Here is a 20,479-nt window from a genome sequence, read left to right as displayed (position 1 = left end):
TATAAACATTGAGTTGTTATTTTACCTGAAATGCACAAGGTCCTCTACTCCAACAATTAATCCACACATAAAACGGTCAACCGAATCGTTTCTAGTCATCTCTCCTCCTTCCATCTACACTTTTACCACGACAAATGGCAAAACATTTCATCTTTCAATCACCCACGCGGGTATAACCAATGAGGAGATGGAACGTGGGTACCTGCTTCTATAAACCAATGAGGAGATGGGAGAGGCAGGACTTGCAGTGCGATTTGCGTCAGAAATAGAAAGGAGTTCTATTTTAGCCCTTGGCATCACAGACGCTCGTTGGCGCGCGCGAGCAGTGTGGGTGCAGTAATTGAATAACATGATTTCTAAATTTATTTTGCAACACTCGGGCATGCAACGTGTCTGGTTTGGTCAGCATGTAATCCTTAAGAATGTTGATTTTGTTGCGTTTATTAATTGTACAGGACACACTAACGAAAAATCACTGTGAAAGCGGCTAAAAGTTCTTGGATCTGCAGGATTTCACTGCTGAAACATTGCAGGGAATACTGTCTGAAGATGCTTCCCCCTCTCAGGCCCCAGAGGCTGTGTACGGAGCTGACTACATTTGAATTAGTGAAGTAGTACATTGAATTTCGTTTTGTTTTTGACATTAATATGACTGTGTTTCATAAATGTTTAGTTAAAAAACAAAATCGTTCAAGTATCTCCGTTTTTACCCCACCCAATAGGTGGCGGCAATGCACCTTTTTGGATGTAGTCTGCCAATAAAACCTTGACGAAGAAGAAGAAGACGAAGAAGGTTGCTGGCTTTTTAGTTGCTTGTCACTTCCTGAATTTAGGATACGATTCTCTGTAATATAGTGGTATGTTTATCAGATCCTCGACCACAAAGCAAGCTATACAAAGATATTGAAGTGACTTTCCCTACTAAGAAAAAGTGAAGACAATCATTTGCTGAAGGCTTGCCTTGACACTAACCATGGACTATTGGGTAAGTGAATAATAGGCTTTTTTTAAATAGGATTTTCTTTCTTTCTCTGTATAAATGTAAGTATTGCTTGAGCCATTGTAACGTTAACTAACTCCGTGTGTCAAAAAGCATACAAGCAGCAGGTCTCACTGATAAATTATTTACATTATAACAATTAAGTTTACTGTGTTGCTGCAAGCGATAGTAAAGCGTCCAGACCAGTGGACCGAAGTTTGCCTACACGCAATCATGTTGCTTGCCCTGGAGCGCTAACGTTACAGTGTTGACATAGTTCGCGCATTGTTAAAGTGATTATAGCACATATTCTTACTATTTGAATAACACCCCTGGCATTTATAATTATTTTGACGTCGAAGTGCGCGGATCATTTTCTTCAGGGTAGTTTATTTTGTATGTATTCGGAGGGAATAATGTGGCATAAATACAGATCAAGAATCTGATATGGAAAGGTCATGATTCTTCGAAGATACATTTTGTCTTAACTGCCTCAACAACCATTCACACTTGCAGGCATAGCCTTCTAGTTGTAGGTTTGATTTTCTTTTAGTTTGCAGTATAATAAGGGTTTTGTGACAGTTATTAGAGTGAGTAACTGACCAGATGCATTCTAGAAATGTGGCAAACCTGTCAGACATGTCAGTGTTCTGAGTATGGAGTAGAGTCACCTGTAGCTTGACAGGTTATTTCTTCACATTCAAATGATCCAGGTTCTTTCTCATATTCTAATGATATGACAACTATATGATCAAAAACGGTTTCTCCTGCAGGCAATCTCCTTTGCAGTGATTTAAGACATAGAAAGGGAGCTTTTACTGAGAAGTAGGGGTGCTGAGGGTGCAGCACTAGAAAAATCGGAATAAAAACAAAATATTTATAAAATTAAAATTAAAAATGTTAAAAAATAAATAATAATCTTTACAAAAGTAGTGCACTGGGCCTTTACTAGTCCTGTATTAGCGGACCTATAGACTTACACAGTATATAATACGGTATATACAGACATCAGCAGCCATACGTACTGTACGTCTTTGGACATCAGTACCTTCAACACTTTGTGCCATGGAAATGTGCTTTTTATCACTTGCACTACAGATGTCGGATCTCAATTTGACCCGTTTAGTCGCAGGAGTAAAATAATCCTGCAGCAGGAGGATTTGAACGTCTGAAGAAATATTTACAATCGCAGCCAGGGGGGTGTTTGAATACTAGTGCTGAGTGATTAAAACAACGAATGGAACAATACCGGTTCAATTATTTGAATTCCATTTTGTTCAGGGTTATTTCTGTGAGCTCAATAAGCACATTTTGCAGTTTTTCTAGAGATAAATCAGATCATGCTTGAACTGTGTAATGTAGTAGGGAGTTGTAATTTCCAACAGGCCAATATTCTACACAGTTTAAATGCAGAAAACGTGGTAATTAACTACAATGGCCATAATCCATTGCGCGCCAACTTGTCCAGGCTGTGTGTTTCTTTTACGGTGTGTTTCTTTTATGCCTGCTACGAGAAGAGACCTAAGAATGCGCGATCGAGAGGGATAGAAAGCAGTTGCATCGCAAGGTATCTCTACCTGAAAATACATAATCTAAGTGATTGATCGTTTGTATTCAGCAGTCATAAAAGTATGCCTTATTTACTTTAAAGAACTACTAAAATAGTAATTTTGTCAGACAGCATAGGCAGCAGCTCTATATTGATTAGATTACTTGGAATGAAATAATTGTCATAAAAAAAAACTAATGTAATAAACTAAACAAAAATATTTTATTAAATTAATGTAAATAGGTGATTATTAATAAGTGAAAAGTAGTAATGGGTAGTCACAACCATCATGGGACTTTTATTAATTTGACTTTTAGTGTTTTCAACCCACATAATGTATAGTGCGTTTTAATGTTTTTTTTAAACTATTGAAATCGAAAACGTGATGATTTTTTAAATAATCGAACCGAAACCGAACCGACCTCAAGCTGGCATTAGTGCATAAGTCTAAGCTTTAAGGGCCTAACTATACGCATGGCAAATAGCCTATACGCCAATCGCCTAATGCTTTTGGGAACAGGCAGAAAAAGTTAACAGAGGCAAAAAGGACAATGTTAGAGTTTAAATCCAAAAAGAGAAAAGCTGCAAAATGGAGAGTTGAAAATGAAGAGAGGGGAAGGCTAGAAAAGTAATGTTTTGGAAAGATTTGGTGAAGTGGTAAAATACGAAGATCGTAAGGCGCTATACATATTCGACAGTCACAAAACGGGGACTTCAAATAGGACTGGCACGTCAAGGGAACTGTGGCCTAATGTTCAGGTGGGTTAAATGGAAACTGAATTCTGGACACTAAATGTAGGTCTATAACCTCTCATGGAAGCCTTCATTTGAACTCCTGCAGAATTAAGCATTTCTTGCAGTAAAAGTATACAGCAAATGTTGGGTACATTTTTACTCCGGAACAGGAGTGGAAAAATATGATTTTCTTTCAGCATCTTGCGAGAATTGCGAATGCGCAGTTAGATATCATCTGTAGAGGTGCTATTTTTTTATCAGTATAATGAAAGCTGATAGTATTTCAACCACATAAAATATGCATCCAAGCTGAACTGAAATCTTATGAGAAACATGTTGGGTCGTTTTCACAGCTTTCTATTTTCTTACAACTTGTCAAAATGATGTAATTTTGAACATTTTGCACAGAAAATCTTTACTGTTTTTCTTTGTTGAGTTATAGCATTTTCTCCCCAGTCCCTAAACATCTTTGCTCCGCGAAAGAAGCAGAGATGACAGAGAGAACTTTACCAATGTCAACTAGATTGAATTCTATCGATTTTATGACATTCTGGTGAGCAAGAGTTTATTTAGTCTTCTAGGGTAACATAGGCTAATGACAGTCACAGAAGAAAAGCTGCATGTGTTTAATTATAGACGGGTTGACTAACAAATAGAGAGAGAAAAATGTGCAGTTGTATGTTTTTTTTCTTTGCCCCAAGGCAAAGATACCGTAGAATAGTATAGAATACACCATATACATATGAGATGAGTAATGCCAGATATGTAAACATTTCTAGTCTATGCCTATAGGCAGCAGCCTCTAATATGCTAGTGATGTCTGTTTAACAGTCTGATGGCCTTCAGATAGAAGCTGTTTTCCAGTCTCTTGGTCCCAGCTTTGATGCACCTGTACTGACCTCGCCTTCTGGATGATACCGGGGTGAACAGGCAGTGGCTCGGGTGGTTGATGTCCTTGATGATCTTTTTGGCCTTCCTGTGACATCGGGTGCTGTAGGTGTCCTGGAGGGCAGGTAGTTTGTAATGTGTTGGGCAGACCGCACCACCCTCTTGGGAGCCTTGCGGTTGCGGGTGGTGCAGTTGCCGTACCAGGCGGTGATACAGCTCGACAGGATGCTCTCAATTGTGCATCTGTAAAAGTTTGAGGGTTTTAGGTGACAAGCCAAATTTCTTTAGCCTCCTGAGGTTGAAGAGGTTCTGTTGCGCCTTCTTTCCCACGTTGTCTGTGTGGGTGGTCCATTTCAGTTTGTCAGTGATGTGTATGCCAAGGAACTTGAAGCTTTCCACCTTCTCCACTGCGGCCCCATCGATGTAGATAGGGGGGTGTACCCTCTGCTGTTTCCTGGAGTCCACAATCATCTCCTTTTTGTTGACTTTGAGTGAGAGGTTGTTTTTCAGGCACCACACTGCCAGAGCCCTCACCTCCTCCCTGTAGGCTGTCGTGTCATCGTTGGTAATCAAGCCTGCTACTGTTGTGTCGTCTGCAAACTTGATGATTGAGTTGGAGGCGCGCTTGGCCACGCAGTCATGAGTGAACAGGGAGCACAGGAGGGGGCTGAGAACGCACCCTTGTGGGGCCCCAGTGTTGAGGATCAGCGGAGTGGAGGTGATGTTTTCTACCTTCACCACCTGGGGGCGGCCTGTCAGGAAGTCCAGGACCCAGTTGCACAGGGCGGGGTTCAGACCCAAGGCCTCGAGCTTAATGATGAGCTTGGAGGGTACTATGGTGTTGCATGCTGAGCTATAGTCAATAAACAGCATTCTTACATAGTTATTCCTCTTGTCCAGATGGGATAGGGCAGTGTGCGGAGTGATGGCGATTGCATCGTCTGTGGATCTATTGCGGCGGTAAGCAAATTTAAGTGGGTCTAGGGTGGCAGGAAAGGTAGAGGTGATATGATCCTTGACTCGTCTCTCAAAGCACTTCATGATGACAGAGGTGAGTGCTGCAGGGCGATAGTCATTAAGTTCAGTTACCTTTGCCTTCTTGGGTACAGGAACAATGGTGGCCATCTTGAAGCATGTGGGGACAGCAGACTGGGATAGGGAGAGATTGAATATGCCCGTAAACATACCAGCAAGCTGTCCTGTGCATTCTCTGAGGATGCGGCTAGGGATGCCGTCTGGACTGGCAGCCTTGTGAGGGTTAACACGTTTAAATGTTTTACTCACGTCGGCCACAGAGAAGGAGAGCCCACAGTCCTTGGTAGTGGGTCGGGTTGGTGGTACTGTGTTGTCCTCAAAGCGTGCAAAGAATGTGTTTAGCCTGTCCGGAAGCAAGACGTCGGGCTCGGCGACGTGGCTGGTTTTCATTTTGTAGTCCGTGATTGTCTGTAGTCCCTGCCACATATGTCTCGTGTCAGCCGTTGAATTGCGACTCCACTTTATCTCTATACTGACGTTTAGCTTGTTTGATAGCCTTGCGGAGTGAATAACTACACTGTTTATATTCTGCCATATTACCAGTCACCTTGCCATGGTTAAATGCGGTGGTTCGCGCTTTCAGTTTCACGCGAATGCTACCATCTATTCACGGTTTCTGGTTATAGGTTTTAATAGTCACAGTGGGTACTCCTATACACTTCCTTATAAACTCAGTCACCGTATCCGTGTATGTGTCTAGTTTATTTTTGCAAGCTACAAGGAATATATCCCAGTCCATGTGATCAAAACAATCCTGAAGCGAAGATAATTGCATTTATTTCAATGTTTTCAAAAAGTAAAATTAATAGTCTGATTTATGAATCAAAGAAAAGTGTCTCAGCTCAACTAAATCGAATTTGGATAGGGTGGAATGCATAAACATCTTGACAGTTTTTCAAAATGAAATAGTAGGGCCACACAATACAGGCTTTCAAGCCACAACAAGGACGATTTAAAAATGCCAGCATCAAACTGAAAGTACAGTCGGTCTATGCTACTGTAGCTGGCGCATAACGGCTTAGCAATGGAAATCACACCTACTGTAAGAGCCATCCACTCAAAAGACCATAAGCATATTGATAAATTATACACAGCCTAACTATAAAACGTGGGCTAGCATCCACACTGGAGGAATCTTCATCGTTCTACAGTAGGCCTACACCTGTCAATCAACTGATGGCACAAATCAGCTCAACTCAGCCAGGGAAAAACAAACAGTAGGCTATTATCGGTTTTCACACCTTTCGTTATGTGGCAATGGATAGGCTAACGAGTAGCCTACAGAATGTAGCATATTGGAATATAATCCAATAACAAGTGGCCTATTGCGACCATTGATGGCACTGTATTATTGTGAAGTAATGCCTCGTTAAACCATCAATAGGCTCAAAATTCACCCGCCCAGCTGATCTCAATTGCAACCATTATTGATTACCGCATTGCCGGTCCCTAAAATAGGATGTCGGGGTTACCTTAGTCCTGCTTGCAACCGAAGTCTTTCAAGATACTTATGTAAATATAGTGTGTGGACACCCCTTCAAATTAGTGGATTCGGCTATTTCAGCCACACCCGTTGCTGAGTGGTGTATAAAATCGAGCACACAACCATGCAAACGCCATAGACAAACATTGGCAGTTGAATGGCCTTACTGAAGAGCACAGTGACTTTCAACCTGGCACTGTCATAGGCACCACCTTTTTAACAAGTCAGTCCGTCAGATTTCGGGCCTGCCAGAGCTGCCCCGGTCAACGGTAAGTGCTGTTATTGTGAAGTGGAAACGTCTAGGAGCAACAACGGCAATGCCGCAAAGTGGTAGGCCTTCAAGCTCAGAACTGGACCGCCGAGTGCTGAAGCGCATAACGCGTAGAAATCGTCTGTCCTAGGTTGCAACACTCACTACCGAGTTCCAAACTGTCTCTGGAAGCAACGTAAGCACAATAACTGTTTATCGGGAGCTTCATGAAATGGGTTTCCATGACCGAGCAGCCGCACACAAGCCTAAGATCGCCATGTGTTTGCCAAGCATCGGCTGGAGTGGTGTAAAGTTCTCCGCCATTGGACTCTGGAGCAGTGGAAATGCGTTCTCTGGAGTGATGAACCACTCTTCACCATCTGGCAGTCTGACGGACGAATCTGGGTTTGGCGGATGCCAGGAGAACGCTACCTGCCCCAATGCATATTGCCAATGTAAAGTTTGGTGTAGGAGGAATAATGGTCTGGGGCTGTTTTTCATGGTCGAGCTAAACCCCTTAGTTCCAGTGAAGGGAAATCGTAACACTACAGTATACAATGACACTCTAGACAATTATTTTCTTCCAACTTTGTGGCAACAGTTTGGGGAAGGCCCTTTCCTGTTTCAGCCTCACAATGCCCCAGTGTACAAAGCGAGGTCCATACAGAAATAGTTTGTTGAGATCATTGTGGAAGAACTTGACTGGCCTGCACAGAGCCCTGACCTCAACCCCGTTGAAGAACTTTGGAATTAATTGGAGTGCCGACTGCGAACCAGGCCTAATCGCACAACATCAGTGCCCGACCTCACTAATGCTCTTGTGACTGAATGGAAGCATGTCCCCGCAGATGTTCCAACATCTAGTGGAAGGACTTCCTAGAAGAGTGGAGGCTGTTATAGAAGCAAAGGGGGGACCAACTCTATATTAATGCCCATGATTTTGGAATGAGATTTTCGACGACCAGGTGTCCACGTACTTTTGGCCATGTAGTGTATGTGCTCCTTCTGGTTGGTATTATCATCATCGAAACAACTCTGACCTTTTTTAACAGACTAAGGGCGATTTATCTATTTGACAAGTATTCCGTACAATTGAAATAAAGTATTTAAAATCAAATCAAACTTTATTTGTCACATGCGTCAAATGCAACAAGTGTAGACCTTACTGTGAAATGCTTACTTACAAGCCCTTAACCAACAGTGCAGTTCAAGAAGAGTTATTTATATTTACCAAATAACTAAAGTAACACAAGAAAATAACAATAACGAGGCTATATACAGGGGGTACCGGTACCGAGTCAGTGTGCGGGGGTACAGGTTAGTTGAGGTAATTTGTACATGTAGGTAGGGGTGAAGTGATTATGCATACATAATATACAGCGAGTTTCAGCAGTGTACAAAAAAAATAGAGGGGAGGCGGGGGGGGGTCAATGTAAATAGTCCGGTGGCCATTTGATTAATTGTTCAGCAGTCTTCTGGCTTGGGAGTAGAAGCTGTTAAGGAGCCTTTTGTTCCTAGACTTGGTACTCCGCTACTGCTTGCCGTGCGGAAGCAGAGAAAACAGTCTATGACTTGGGTGACTGGAGTCTGACAATTTTATGGGCTTTCCTCTGACACCGCCTATTATATAGGTCCTGGATGGCAGGAAGCTTGGCCCCAGTGATGTACTGGGCCGTACACACTACCCTCTGTAGCGCCTTAAGGTCAGATGCCGAGCAGTTGCCATACCAGGCGGTGACGCCACCGGTCAGGATGTTCTCAATGGTGCAGATGTATGACTTTTTTTTTAAATCTGAGGACCCATGCCTAATCTTTTCAGTCTCAGGAGACTGAAAAGATCTCAGGAGGGGGGAAAGGTTTTGTTGTGCCTTTCCTCATATACCACGGAAAATATACCCGACCATTTTGTATGAATGGAAACTAATGTTGGTGTAGCCTACTGTTATTATTTAATTTGTTTCCTATTTATTTTATGCATCAAATACAATTGTCCTTAAAATGAAGTGTCTGGTATAGTAATTTCCTACCCAGATCTGGGTCAAATATCCCTCGACTGTCCATATTTTAAATGTGTAACTAAATTATGTCAATCTGGTTATTTTAGTTATTTATGCCAGAAGGGCGTGTGCCGGAATCGAACCCACGGTAGGTCTATGTGCGCAATGAAGGCAGCGGGTCTAACCGCTAGACCACAAATTAACTCAGTGTTGACAGTTGACGCTCAGATCATGGTATTTGACTTCATTATTTGAAGTATTTGAATTTTATTTTCCATAAGATACAGACCATGGAACTCTAAGAATTCATGACATGTGTTTGCCAAGCCAGTGTTGATACTAATGTGTATTATCACACTGTTTCCCCCTTGATGTCTCTCATAGCAGTGGCCTCCTCACACCCAGTACATTTCCATGAGAAATACGACCTCCCCTTAGAGACAACAAAGGTCTCCTTACAGAATACTGTTGGCCTGGGAAAACGGATGCATGGGCGTTTACACAACAATAGGGAGAACAAAATAAGCGTGGGCTTCAGACCGGGCTTCAGCACTGCACTATTTCTCCTAATGCAAAGACGGCCACGAAAAAAATGTTTTGTGACTGACAAAGTATGTTATTTGAAAAATGTCAGAAAGAAATGTGTCGGATAACAAAGAGTACGTACGTGGCAAAGGGTTTATATCTGTTGCACCAGGACGTTCCTTTTGCCCTGACGCAAGATAACACAATTTAATCTCTCCAGTTTATGGCATATAAACATGTAAATGTTGCACTGGATGCTCAGCGCTGCTGTCTGTGCTACAGAAGCACTGAACTCAAAGGGAACTACAGCTTTTGCATACATATGTAAAAAGTCCTGACAAAACGTTCGTTTTTTTCACCTTTTTAGATGGAGAATGAAGCCTAATCCTATGATAATGCATTAAGATTAGCTGCCCATCTGATACATGGCCGCTGCTGGTTACATAGTATGTTTCTCCGGTTGAGCCCAACTCTGCGCTATTTAGCTAACCTTGGCAGACCCGTCGGAGATTAAACCAAACAACTGTCGTCAGGGGGTGTATTCTTGTGATTGAAAGGCAAAGCTTTCATTCAGGTTCATCCATTGTAGAATTTGGGTTTGTGATTACCATAGGCTAAACTACTGTCAGTACTCTTTATTACGTAAACCATTTTTTTTATGTCATACTGTTTATTTTTTTTGCTGTGACTTTTACTAGACCTGGATTCACGTGATTCCATTTAAGCAAGTAGTCAGTCGTCAATTTAAAGCCTACGTTTCTAACGAAGTAACTAAAAGTGTTTGCTTTGCAACCAAATACTCTGCGTTGAGCATGGTTGGTTTCATTGATGTCATTGTACTGCATCACCAGTACCTATTATATTTCCCCCCCAAAGCTTTATGCGATGTTAGATTCAGTGGTTAGGAATAGTGGGTATTCAAGTTACTGTCTTGTGGACCTTAAGCTTTTCCCTATCTTATTGTTATCAAGCAGAAACGCATAGTGTTGTAAAAAAGTAGTGATCTAGAGATAAACACGTTTTACTGCACTCATGAAATTAATGAATTATTTACTATAACCGCTGGTTTGGAAATGGGCTCAATTTGTCAAATGCAGATATGGTATGAGCAGTTTTTCTATATTCCACACCTAAAATAGTGTGTTCCTTAATGTATTTTGTATTTGGAATACGTTAGTGATCCGTCTATCAGATAGTAATTTGTTTTTGAGTTGATTGATAATGAACACCTACCTGCACAACGTGATTTAATGAGCCATTCGCAGGTTCACTGTACCGGCCGTGTGTACTTAGACTTGCATGGCTTAATCTTTGAGACAAGCATATGCTACTGACAGGATCAACCAGGTAGCCACTCGCAACATAGCATGTTATTGCACTTCCTCTGCACTCAAATTAACACACCAGTTAATTTGACTACAGCTCAGCATTTAACACCATAGTACCCTCCAAACTCGTCATCAAGCTCGAGACCCTGGGTCTCGACCCCGCCTGTGCAACTGGGTACTGGACTTCCTGATGGGCCGCCCCCAGGTGGTGAGGGTAGGTAACAACATCTCCACCCCGCTGATCCTCAACACTGGGGCCCCACAAGGGTGCGTTCTGAGCCCTCTCCTGTACTCCGTGTTCACCCACGACTGCGTGGCCATGCATGCCTCCAACTCAATCCTCAAGTTTGCAGACGACACTACAGTGGTAGGCTTGATTACCAACAACGACGAGACGGCCTACAGGGAGGAGATGAGGGCCCTCGGAGTGTGGTGTCAGGAAAATAACCTTACACTCAACGTCAACAAAACTCGTGGACTTCAGGAAACAGCAGCAGAGGGTAGTAAGTTTTAAGTTCCTCGGCGTACACATCACGGACAAACTGAATTGGTCCACCCGCACAGACAGCGTTGTGAAGAAGACGCAGCAGTGCCTCTTCAACCTCAGGAGGCTGAAGAAATTCGGCTTGTCACCAAAAGCACTCACAAACTTCTACAGATGCACAATCGAGAGCATCCTGTCGGGCTGTATCACCGCCTGGTACGGCCACTGCTCCGCCCACAACCGTAAGGCTCTCCTGAGGGTAGTGAGGTCTGCACAACGCATCACCGGGGGCAAACTACCTGCCCTCCAGGACACCTACACCACCCGATGTCACAGGAAGGCCATAAAGATCATCAAGGACAACACCACCCAAGCCACCGCCGGTTCACCCCGCTATCATCCAGAAGGCGAGGTCAGTACAGGTGCATCAAAGCGGGGACCGAGAGACTGAAAAACAGCTTCTATCTCAAGGCCATCAGACTGTTAAACAGCCACCACTAACATTGAGTGGCTGCTGCCAACATACTGACTCAACTCCAGCCACTAATAATGGAAAAATTGATGTAAAAAATGTATCACTAGCCACTTTAAACAATGCCACTTAATATAATATTTACATACCCTACATTACTCATCTCATATGTATATACTGTACTCGATACCATCTACTGCATCTTGCCTATGCCGTTCTGTACCATCACTCATTCATATATTTGTATGTACATATTCTTCATCCCTTTACACTTGTGTGTATAAGGTAGTTGTTGTGAAATTGTTAGATTACTCGTTGGTTATTACTGCATTGTCGGAACTAGAAGCACAAGCATTTGGCTACACTCGCATTAACATCTGCTAATCATATGTATGTGACAAATAAAATTTGATTTGATTTGAAAATAATTTTTTTTGTGGAGGAAAAGTATCTATGATGTTTCTCTCCTCCATTGGCTACAAATGTTATGTCTAATGGATGACAGGGGCCGAGTGTAGTCAGCTGACTCCTAGTCTTCCACCTCACCTGGTCCTGGTTGTGGAATTTTTTTATTTTTTTTTCACCTTTATTTAACCAGGTAGGCCAGTTGAGAACAAGTTCTCGTTAACAACTGCAACCAGGGCTACCTGTCAGTCTAAAGACTAATTGAATTTTGAAGTAGTAGATTACCCTAGTCACTTTCTCTCTCTAATGTAATTTCCACAAATGCGTTTCTACAGAACGAACGAAATTGAACCATTGCGTGACTCTTCTGGTGTAAGTACTTGTCATTAGTAGACTTATTAGTACTTGTTGGGTATTGTATTTCTACTTTCGCAAAGATTAAAGTTGACTGATGGTGTGTTGAACTGTATATGATGGAAAGTGTGACGTCAATTGATTACGAGGGAATTGCATTGTGACTTGTGTGTTTTTAAGGGTTTGTCATTTCGATTTTGTGCACGGGATGTAAATCTGCTATTGGGGACATGATTACTCGTGATTAAATGACGGTGATATGCGGTGACAGTTGGTGTCTGTAGCTAGATTTCCATCCAACTGGCAACAGATGTTTATGTGAATATTCTAAAGTCCATATTAAAACATTATGCACATTTTCCCACCAGAGATGTTTCCATCAAATGTACTTGTTGCGGATAAAAGGCTGTGCGTGATGACATAGTGCACATAAAAATAACTCTTTTTTTTGACCAAATTGTGTATTGAACAAAAATGTTTCAAAGATTTTACTGAGTTCATTTTAGGAAATCAGTTAATTGAAATACATTAATTAGGCCCTAATCTAAGGATTTCATATGACTGGGCAGGGGTACAGCCTTTGGTGGGCCTTGGAGGGCAAAGGCCGAACCACTTGGGAGTTTTTCCCCACAAAAGGGCTTTATTACAGACAGAAATACTCCTCAGCTCCCCCCACCCTCCTCAGATGATCCCGCAGGTGACGAAGCTGGATGGCCTACACAGAGCCCTGACCTCCAAATTACATTGCAGGCGCCTTATGGTAGAGAAATTAACATTTTAATTATCTGGCAACGGATCTGGTGGACCTTCCTGCAGTCAACATGCCAATTGCACACTCCCTCAACTTGAGACATCTGGGGCATTGTGTTGTGTGACAAAACTGCACATTTTACAGTGGCCTTTTATTGTTCCCAGCACAAGGTGCACCTGTGTAATGATCATGCTGTTTAATCAGCTTCTTGATATGCCAAACCTGTCAGGTGGATGGATTGTGGATTGCTCACTAACAGGGATATAATTTATTTGATTTAACCTTTATTTAACTAGGCAAGCCAGTTAAGAACACATTCTTAATTACATGTCTGTGGAACTTGTTCAGTTTGTCTTTGTTGAAACTTGTTTATGTTCATACAAATATTTACACATGTTAAGTTTGCTGGAAATAAACGTAGTTGACAGTGAGAGGATGTTTCTTTTTTTGCTGAGTTTATGTGCATGTAGTCCCCGGGACCCTCCAGAAAATCCTTACACGTTGCATAGCAGTACAGACGGATCTACAATTGGAAATTAACAATGTCATCTCTCTATGTTCCTAGAGTGCCTTAGAGGTGTACAAGGAGATGCTATTGCTCTACCTGGAGGAAGGCAGGCGACTTGTGAACACCAACTGCGAGGAGCTGGAACCATGGCAGATCATTGGAGCTACTCTCATATCTACCCTAGGAGCAGTCTGGGTCAAAGGCTTCTTGTTTCAGCAAGAAAGTATGTTTTCCGATTATGGAATAAAGCATGTGTGTATCGTATGCATGGAAAACGTGATGAATGGGTGTTCTACATTATGGAAAGTGTTTTTTTTTTGGTTTAATCAGACATGCTGCCTCATGATTCTTTACCCGTCTGAACGAGTATGCAATTATTCACTTCCCCTCATGGATTTAAAAGGAAAGGACTGACGTAATACTCTCTGTAGCTCATGCTTACGTCAYTCCAATGTGCAGACTGGTAGAACGTAGGTGTCAGCATTAAAGCACCTAGAGTTGGAACCGAAGTATGGCAGGGATTGACGTTAAGGTCTGAAAGGCACTRGGCCATTGGGCAAGTCAGGAGTATTTTGGGGTTGCCCGAAGWTTATGATCACTTGCCCCAAAATGTTTAGTAGATATTTTCACCTACACACAGTGGAGGAACCAGAGAGTCCAGACTACTGTAATTCTTTGTATTTTGGTTGTTGGCAGTTAAAATAAATTACTTGCCCAATGGTGCAACTGCTCAGGTCACTTGCCCCGGGCAAAATGGCAACCCTTAATCTCAATCCCTGTATGGACTTGAATACTTTTTCCTGACATAATTGAAATATGTTTGAACTTGCAGTTTTTGTTCTTGTTCCACACTTCAGTTGATCTTTGTACATTTTCCAGCTGTTTTCCAGTTGTTACAAGTGACAACCATGTTCAGACATGTTAGTGTTCTCACTGATGTTTGTGCATTTTRTAGAATACTACAGATCAATGATATTTCTATTCCAAATCAGGGGAAATTACGATTTGTTRTTTTGTTGTTGATGGCAGTAACTTGCTGTACACAATCTCATTTGGCAGGAAACTTTGTTCCAGTATTAGCTTGTACGCCAGCTGTTGGTCTTTTTTGAATTGTCTGCCCTTTCCAAGCAGCTGTATTATTAATATAAAAATTCCCCATTTGAATTCAGCTTGTGGTTTTGTACTGTGCTGCTCATCTACCATTATTTCAACACAATCGCCTCTTTCTTTGTCGCTTAATAGCCCTGACATCCCGACTCAAGAAGCAGTGCTTTCGACTCATCAGAAAAATACCCTTTGTTGGCGCGACAGTAAGTTTCAAGCGGTTATTGTGTTCCTCTATTCCACAGATGTGCTCTGACTCTTCCTTGTCTGGCGTGGTATGAGTCACTCACTGATGACTTGAGTGTCGGAGGGGGGGGGGGGGGGGGGGGGGGGGTGGGGGGGGGGGGGGCTTGTGGTGGGTGAGACCTTTGTCACAGTTTACATCTATGGATTGTGATAGTGTTGGGTTACTGTTGGTCATTACAGAATGACTAAAACCGTATTTGGATTCATCTGAAGAGTGTAAATAGGCTGTACTTTAATCCGATGGTTACATCTAAATGTACATTATATAAGTTATGCAAAATAAGTTGAGTGCCGTCTAGCCACAAACATATTTGGATAGCATGCCAGGAAGATCTGGGCTATCACCTATACTTTCACAACTAGCTAGTTTTGATTGCTTTCATATATTTTCTATATTTCCCCGAGAACACTTTTAGATAAGTTGCGAACGCCAGAGTGCTGTAGCCTAAACACTCTGCTCAATGCCACTGCTCCTTGGAAATGGTTTGTGTTGTCTGAGCGGTGATGTGTGTAATGTAACTAACTCGGTGTCTCTTCGCAACAGATCCAGAACCAGCTGAAAAAGGCCCTGGCTGACATGTCTCTCAGTCTTTGCACACTGAAGGAGGGCATGAGCTACACCAAACAGCTGCCTGAACAAGGGCTTAGCCAAGTTCAAGTTCTAGACAGGATCAGAGAGTATCAAACACTGAGTAAGTGGCTGAGAGTTTCCGGTTTCTGGAGCTTATTTTTCTACATTCTGTCTTTGTAGCACTATGGGGCCGTTGACTTACTGGCCTATATATATTGTATTGACTATATCCTAGAAAACAAAATGCTGAGTAAGATGCTTTGGTATGTTCCTGACTGCGTTTTTTTGTGGAGAAATAATATAATGCAATGTAACGGCATAATATAATGGCTTATTACGGCGCAAATGACCTACGTGCCTTGGCCTATTGGCTACACGTGGCAAAATAAATGTGACATGTTTTGACAAGTGTGCCTGCTGCACAGGCTGTTTTTAGCATTGGTTTTATTTGTAGGGCAAGTTGTGAAATTCTAATATATACGGTAGTCATTTCCTGAGGTTTTGCTGTTGTCTGCTCTTCACAGGTGAAGTGGATTGGGAGAAAGGCCGAGTTTCAGGCGCAGTGTACTGGGGAGATCAGACACTTACCAAACTTTTGGTGAAGGTATGTCTAGTCCACAAAACAACAGCCTTTGTCTCGTCTGTTCATTCAAAGAATTCAAATCAAGTTTAACATCTGTGTGTAGTATTTTGAGTAATACATTTTTTAATTTAAAGCTCATACTACAGTCTTGTTTATCCTTGTTTATATGAAAAATCTCATCGCCTAGTGATTCCCTTTTTATATTCTTCCTTTTGTTGCTAGGTGTATGGAGACTTTGCATGGAGCAACCCACTTCACCCAGACATCTTTCCTGGTGTGAGGAAGATGGAGGCAGAGATTGTGAGAATGGCGTGTACCCTCTTCAACGGTGGGCCCAACTCTTGTGGCACAGTGAGTTTACCTTCAGTACTCCCACAAGACTCGCTGACCTAGGGTTTGGGAAATGTTCTTCTCAAGAGAATAATCAAAACGTATGCACCAGCATATTTTGAACACCGATTGCTGCTGCTGTTTCTGCTTTGTCCAGGTCACCTCTGGAGGAACTGAAAGCATATTGATGGCATGCAAGGCGTACAGAGACATGGCCTATGAGCGGGGTGTGAAACATCCTGAAATGTAAGTTCACTGTCAAAATATAGTCCCAGATTATTTTTATTCTTGGCACACCAGATGGGTAAAATGGCGCCGGAGAGGATGMCAGACGTTTTACGTGCCCCCAGCCAATAGTTTTTTTTCTTCATTTATTTGCATTGTTTGTAACTTCTTTTTTTACTTATTTTGTACATAATGTTGCCACTACCGTCCATCTCTTATGACTGAAAATAACTCATCAGGACGCCGATTACTCACCACGGACTAGCAGAAACCTCTTTTTCCTTTCACGACTCTGACGAGTCCGATGTGAAGAATACACTGCTTCTTCGGGAACAGGTCCCGATCCCCGTAATCTGTGTGAAGATGAGGCGGAGAAAGAGGGGGCGAAGGTCGGGCTGCCTTCTGAGAATTTGTAGGCGATCGAATAAACTCCCACTTCCCTCCATTCTGCTAGCAAACGTGCAATCTTTGGACAATAAAATCGACGAGTTACGCGGAAGACTAAACTACCAACGGGACATTAAAAACTGTAACATCTTATGCTTCACGGAGTCGTGGCTGAACAACGACACTATCAACATACAGCTGGCTGGTTATACGATGTACCYGCAGGATTAAACAGCGGCGTCTGGTAAGACAAGGGGCGGCGGTCTATGTATTTTTGTAAACAACAGCTGGTGCACGATATCTAAGGAAGTCTTGCGCTATTGCTNCTGGTAAGACAAGGGGCGGCGGTCTATGTATTTTTGTAAACAACAGCTGGTGCACGATATCTAAGGAAGTCTTGCGCTATTGCTCGCCTGAGGTAGAGTATCTTATGATAAGCTGTAGACCACACTACCTACCGGGAGAGTTTGTAGCTGTTTACATACCACCACAGTCAGAGGCTGGCACTAAGACAGCTTTGAATGAGCTGTATTCCGACCATAAGCAAACAAGAAAATGCTCACCGAAATGCGGCACTCCTAGTAGCCAGGGAATTTAATGCAGGGAAACTTAAATCCGTTTTACCAGATTTCTATCAGCATGTTAAATGTGCAACCAGAGGAAAAAGAACTCTGGATCACCTATACTCCACACACAGAAACGCATACAAAGCTCTCCCTCGCCCTCCATTTGGCAAATCTGACCACAATTKTATTCRCCTGATTCCTGCTTACAAGCAAAAATTAAAGCAGGAAGCACCAGTGACTAGATCAATAAAAAAGTGGRCAGAGGTAGCAGATGCTAAGCTACAGGACTGTTTTYCTAGCACAGACTGGAATATGTTCCGMGATTCCTCCGATGGCATTGAGGAGTACACCATCAGTCATTGGCTTCATCAATAAATATTATGTATTATTTCTTACATTGTTACCCCAGGAAATCTTAAGTATTATTACATACAGCCGGGAATAACTATTGGATATAAGAGCAACGTCAYCTTACCAACATTACGACCAGGAATACGACTTTCCCGAAGCGGATCCTCTGTTCGAACCACCACCCAGGACAATGGATCTGATCCCAGTAGGCAACCCAAAACAACGGCGCCACAGAAGGGGCAGACGGAGCGGTCTRCTGGTCAGGCTCTGTAGACGGGCTCACCGCTCCCGAGTATACTACTCGCCAATGTACAGTCTCTTGACAACAAGGTAGATGAAATTCGAGCAAGGGTTGCCTTCCAGAGAGACATCAGAGATTGTAACATTCTCTGTTTCACAGAAACATTGCTCACTCAGGATATGTTATCAGAGTTGGTACAGCCACCCGGTTTCTTCACGCATTGCGCCGACAGAAAGAAACATCTCTCTGGTAAGAAGGGCGGGGGTGTATGCCTTARGATTCAACTCATGGTGTGATCATAACAACAAACATACAGGAACTCAAGTCCTTTTGTTCACCTGACCTAGAATTCCTTACAATCAAATGCCGACCGCATTATCAACCAAGAGAATTCTTTTCGATTATAATCACAGCCGTGTATGTCGTCGTTCCCCCCCCCCCCCGGGGAACTGGAAACCATATAACCTGAGACTGCATTTATTGTAGCTGGGGATTTTAACAAAGCTAATTTGAAATCAAGGCACCCTAAATTTTATCAGCATATCGAATGCGCGACTCGAGCTGGCAGCATTCTGGATCATTGCTACTCTAAATTCCGCGACACATAAAAAGCCCTTTCCCGCCCTCCTTTCGACAAATCTGACCACGACTCCATTTTGTTGCTCCCAGCCTATAGACAGAAACTTAAACAGGAAACGCTCGTGCTCAGGTCTGTTCAACGATGGTCCGACCAATCGGATTCCACGCTTCAAGATTGCTTCGATCACGTGGACTGGGATATGTTCCAGATAGCCTCAGACAACAACATTGATGTATACGCTGACTCGGTGAGCAAGTTTATTAGCAACTGCATCGGTGATGTTATACCCACGGTGACTATTAAAACCTTCCRTAACCAGAAACCGTGGATTCATGGCAGCATTCGCGCAAAACTGAAAGCGCGAACCACTGCTTTTAATCATGGCAAGGCGACCGGAAACATGACCGAGTACAAATAGTGTAGCTATTCCCTCCGCAAGACAATCAAACAAGCTAAGCGTCAGTATAGAGACAAAGTAGAGTCGCAARTCAACGGTTCAAACATGAGACGTATGTGGCWGGGTCTACAGTCAATCACGGATTACTAAAAGAAAACCAGKCCCGTCGCAGACACCGACATCTTGCTCCCAGACAAATTAAACAACTCCTTTGCTCGCTTRGAGGACAATACAGTGCCACTGACACGGCCCGCTACCAAAACCTGTGGGCTCTCCTTCACAGTGGTCAACGTGAGTAAAACATTTAAACGCGTTAACCCRCGCAAAGCTGCTGGCCCAGATGGCATCCCTAGCCCCGTCCTCAGAGCATGCSCAGACCAGCTGTCMGGTGTGTTTACGGACATATTCAATCAATCCCTATCCCAGTCTGCTGTGCCCACATGCTTCAAGAGGGCCACCATTGTTCCTGTCCTCAAGAAATCTAAGTTAACTGAGCTAAACAACTATCGCCCCATAGCACTCACTTCTGTCATCATGAAGTGRMTTGAGAGACTAGTCAAGCATCATATCACCTCCACCCTACCTGATACTCTAGACCCACTCCAATTTGCCTACCGCCCAAATAGGTCCACAGACGACGCAATCGCAATCACACTGCCCTAACCCATCTGGACAAGAGGAATACCTATGTAAGAATGCTGTTCATTGACTACAGCTCAGCATTTAACACCATAGTACCCTCCAAACTCGTCATTAAGCTTGTGCAAACCGTAGTCTGGCTTTTTTATGGGCGGTTTGGAGCGGTGGCTCTTCCTTGCTGAGCGGCCTTTCAGGTTAATTATAGGACTTGTTTTACTGTGGATATAGATACTTTTGTACCCGTTTCCTCCAGCATCTTCACAAGGTCCTTTGCTGTTGTTCTGGGATTGATTTGCACTTTTCGCACCAAAATACGTTTATCTCTAGGAGACAGAACGCGTCTCCTTCCTGAGCGGTTTGATGGCTGCGTGGTCTGTGATGTTTATACTTGCGTACTATTGTTTGTAGCGATGAACGTGGTACCTTCAGACGTTGGAAATTGCTCCCAAGGATGAACCAGACTTGTGGAGGTCTATAATTTTTCTTCGGAGGTCTTGGCTGATTTCTTTGGATTTC

General features: G+C 42.9%; 1 protein-coding gene across 1 annotated transcript in view; it reads left to right on the top strand.

Annotated features, from left to right (window-relative positions):
- Window positions 1-786: 786 nt before the first annotated feature.
- sgpl1 (sphingosine-1-phosphate lyase 1) overlaps window positions 787-20,479 on the top strand; it is a 32,685-nt gene continuing 12,992 nt past the window's right edge. Inside the window, 7 exon segments of the mRNA XM_070434874.1 lie at window positions 787-985; window positions 13,801-13,966; window positions 14,986-15,053; window positions 15,638-15,785; window positions 16,189-16,268; window positions 16,470-16,598; window positions 16,735-16,823. Coding sequence (XP_070290975.1) covers window positions 974-985; window positions 13,801-13,966; window positions 14,986-15,053; window positions 15,638-15,785; window positions 16,189-16,268; window positions 16,470-16,598; window positions 16,735-16,823 — 692 coding nt within the window. The 5' untranslated portion in view covers window positions 787-973.

Source organism: Salvelinus sp. IW2-2015, linkage group LG25 (genome assembly GCF_002910315.2).
Source record: "Salvelinus sp. IW2-2015 linkage group LG25, ASM291031v2, whole genome shotgun sequence".
Taxonomy (NCBI): domain Eukaryota; kingdom Metazoa; phylum Chordata; class Actinopteri; order Salmoniformes; family Salmonidae; genus Salvelinus; species Salvelinus sp. IW2-2015.
The sequence above is the reverse complement of the archived record's forward strand: the minus strand, read 5'-3'. Positions and strand labels throughout refer to the sequence as shown.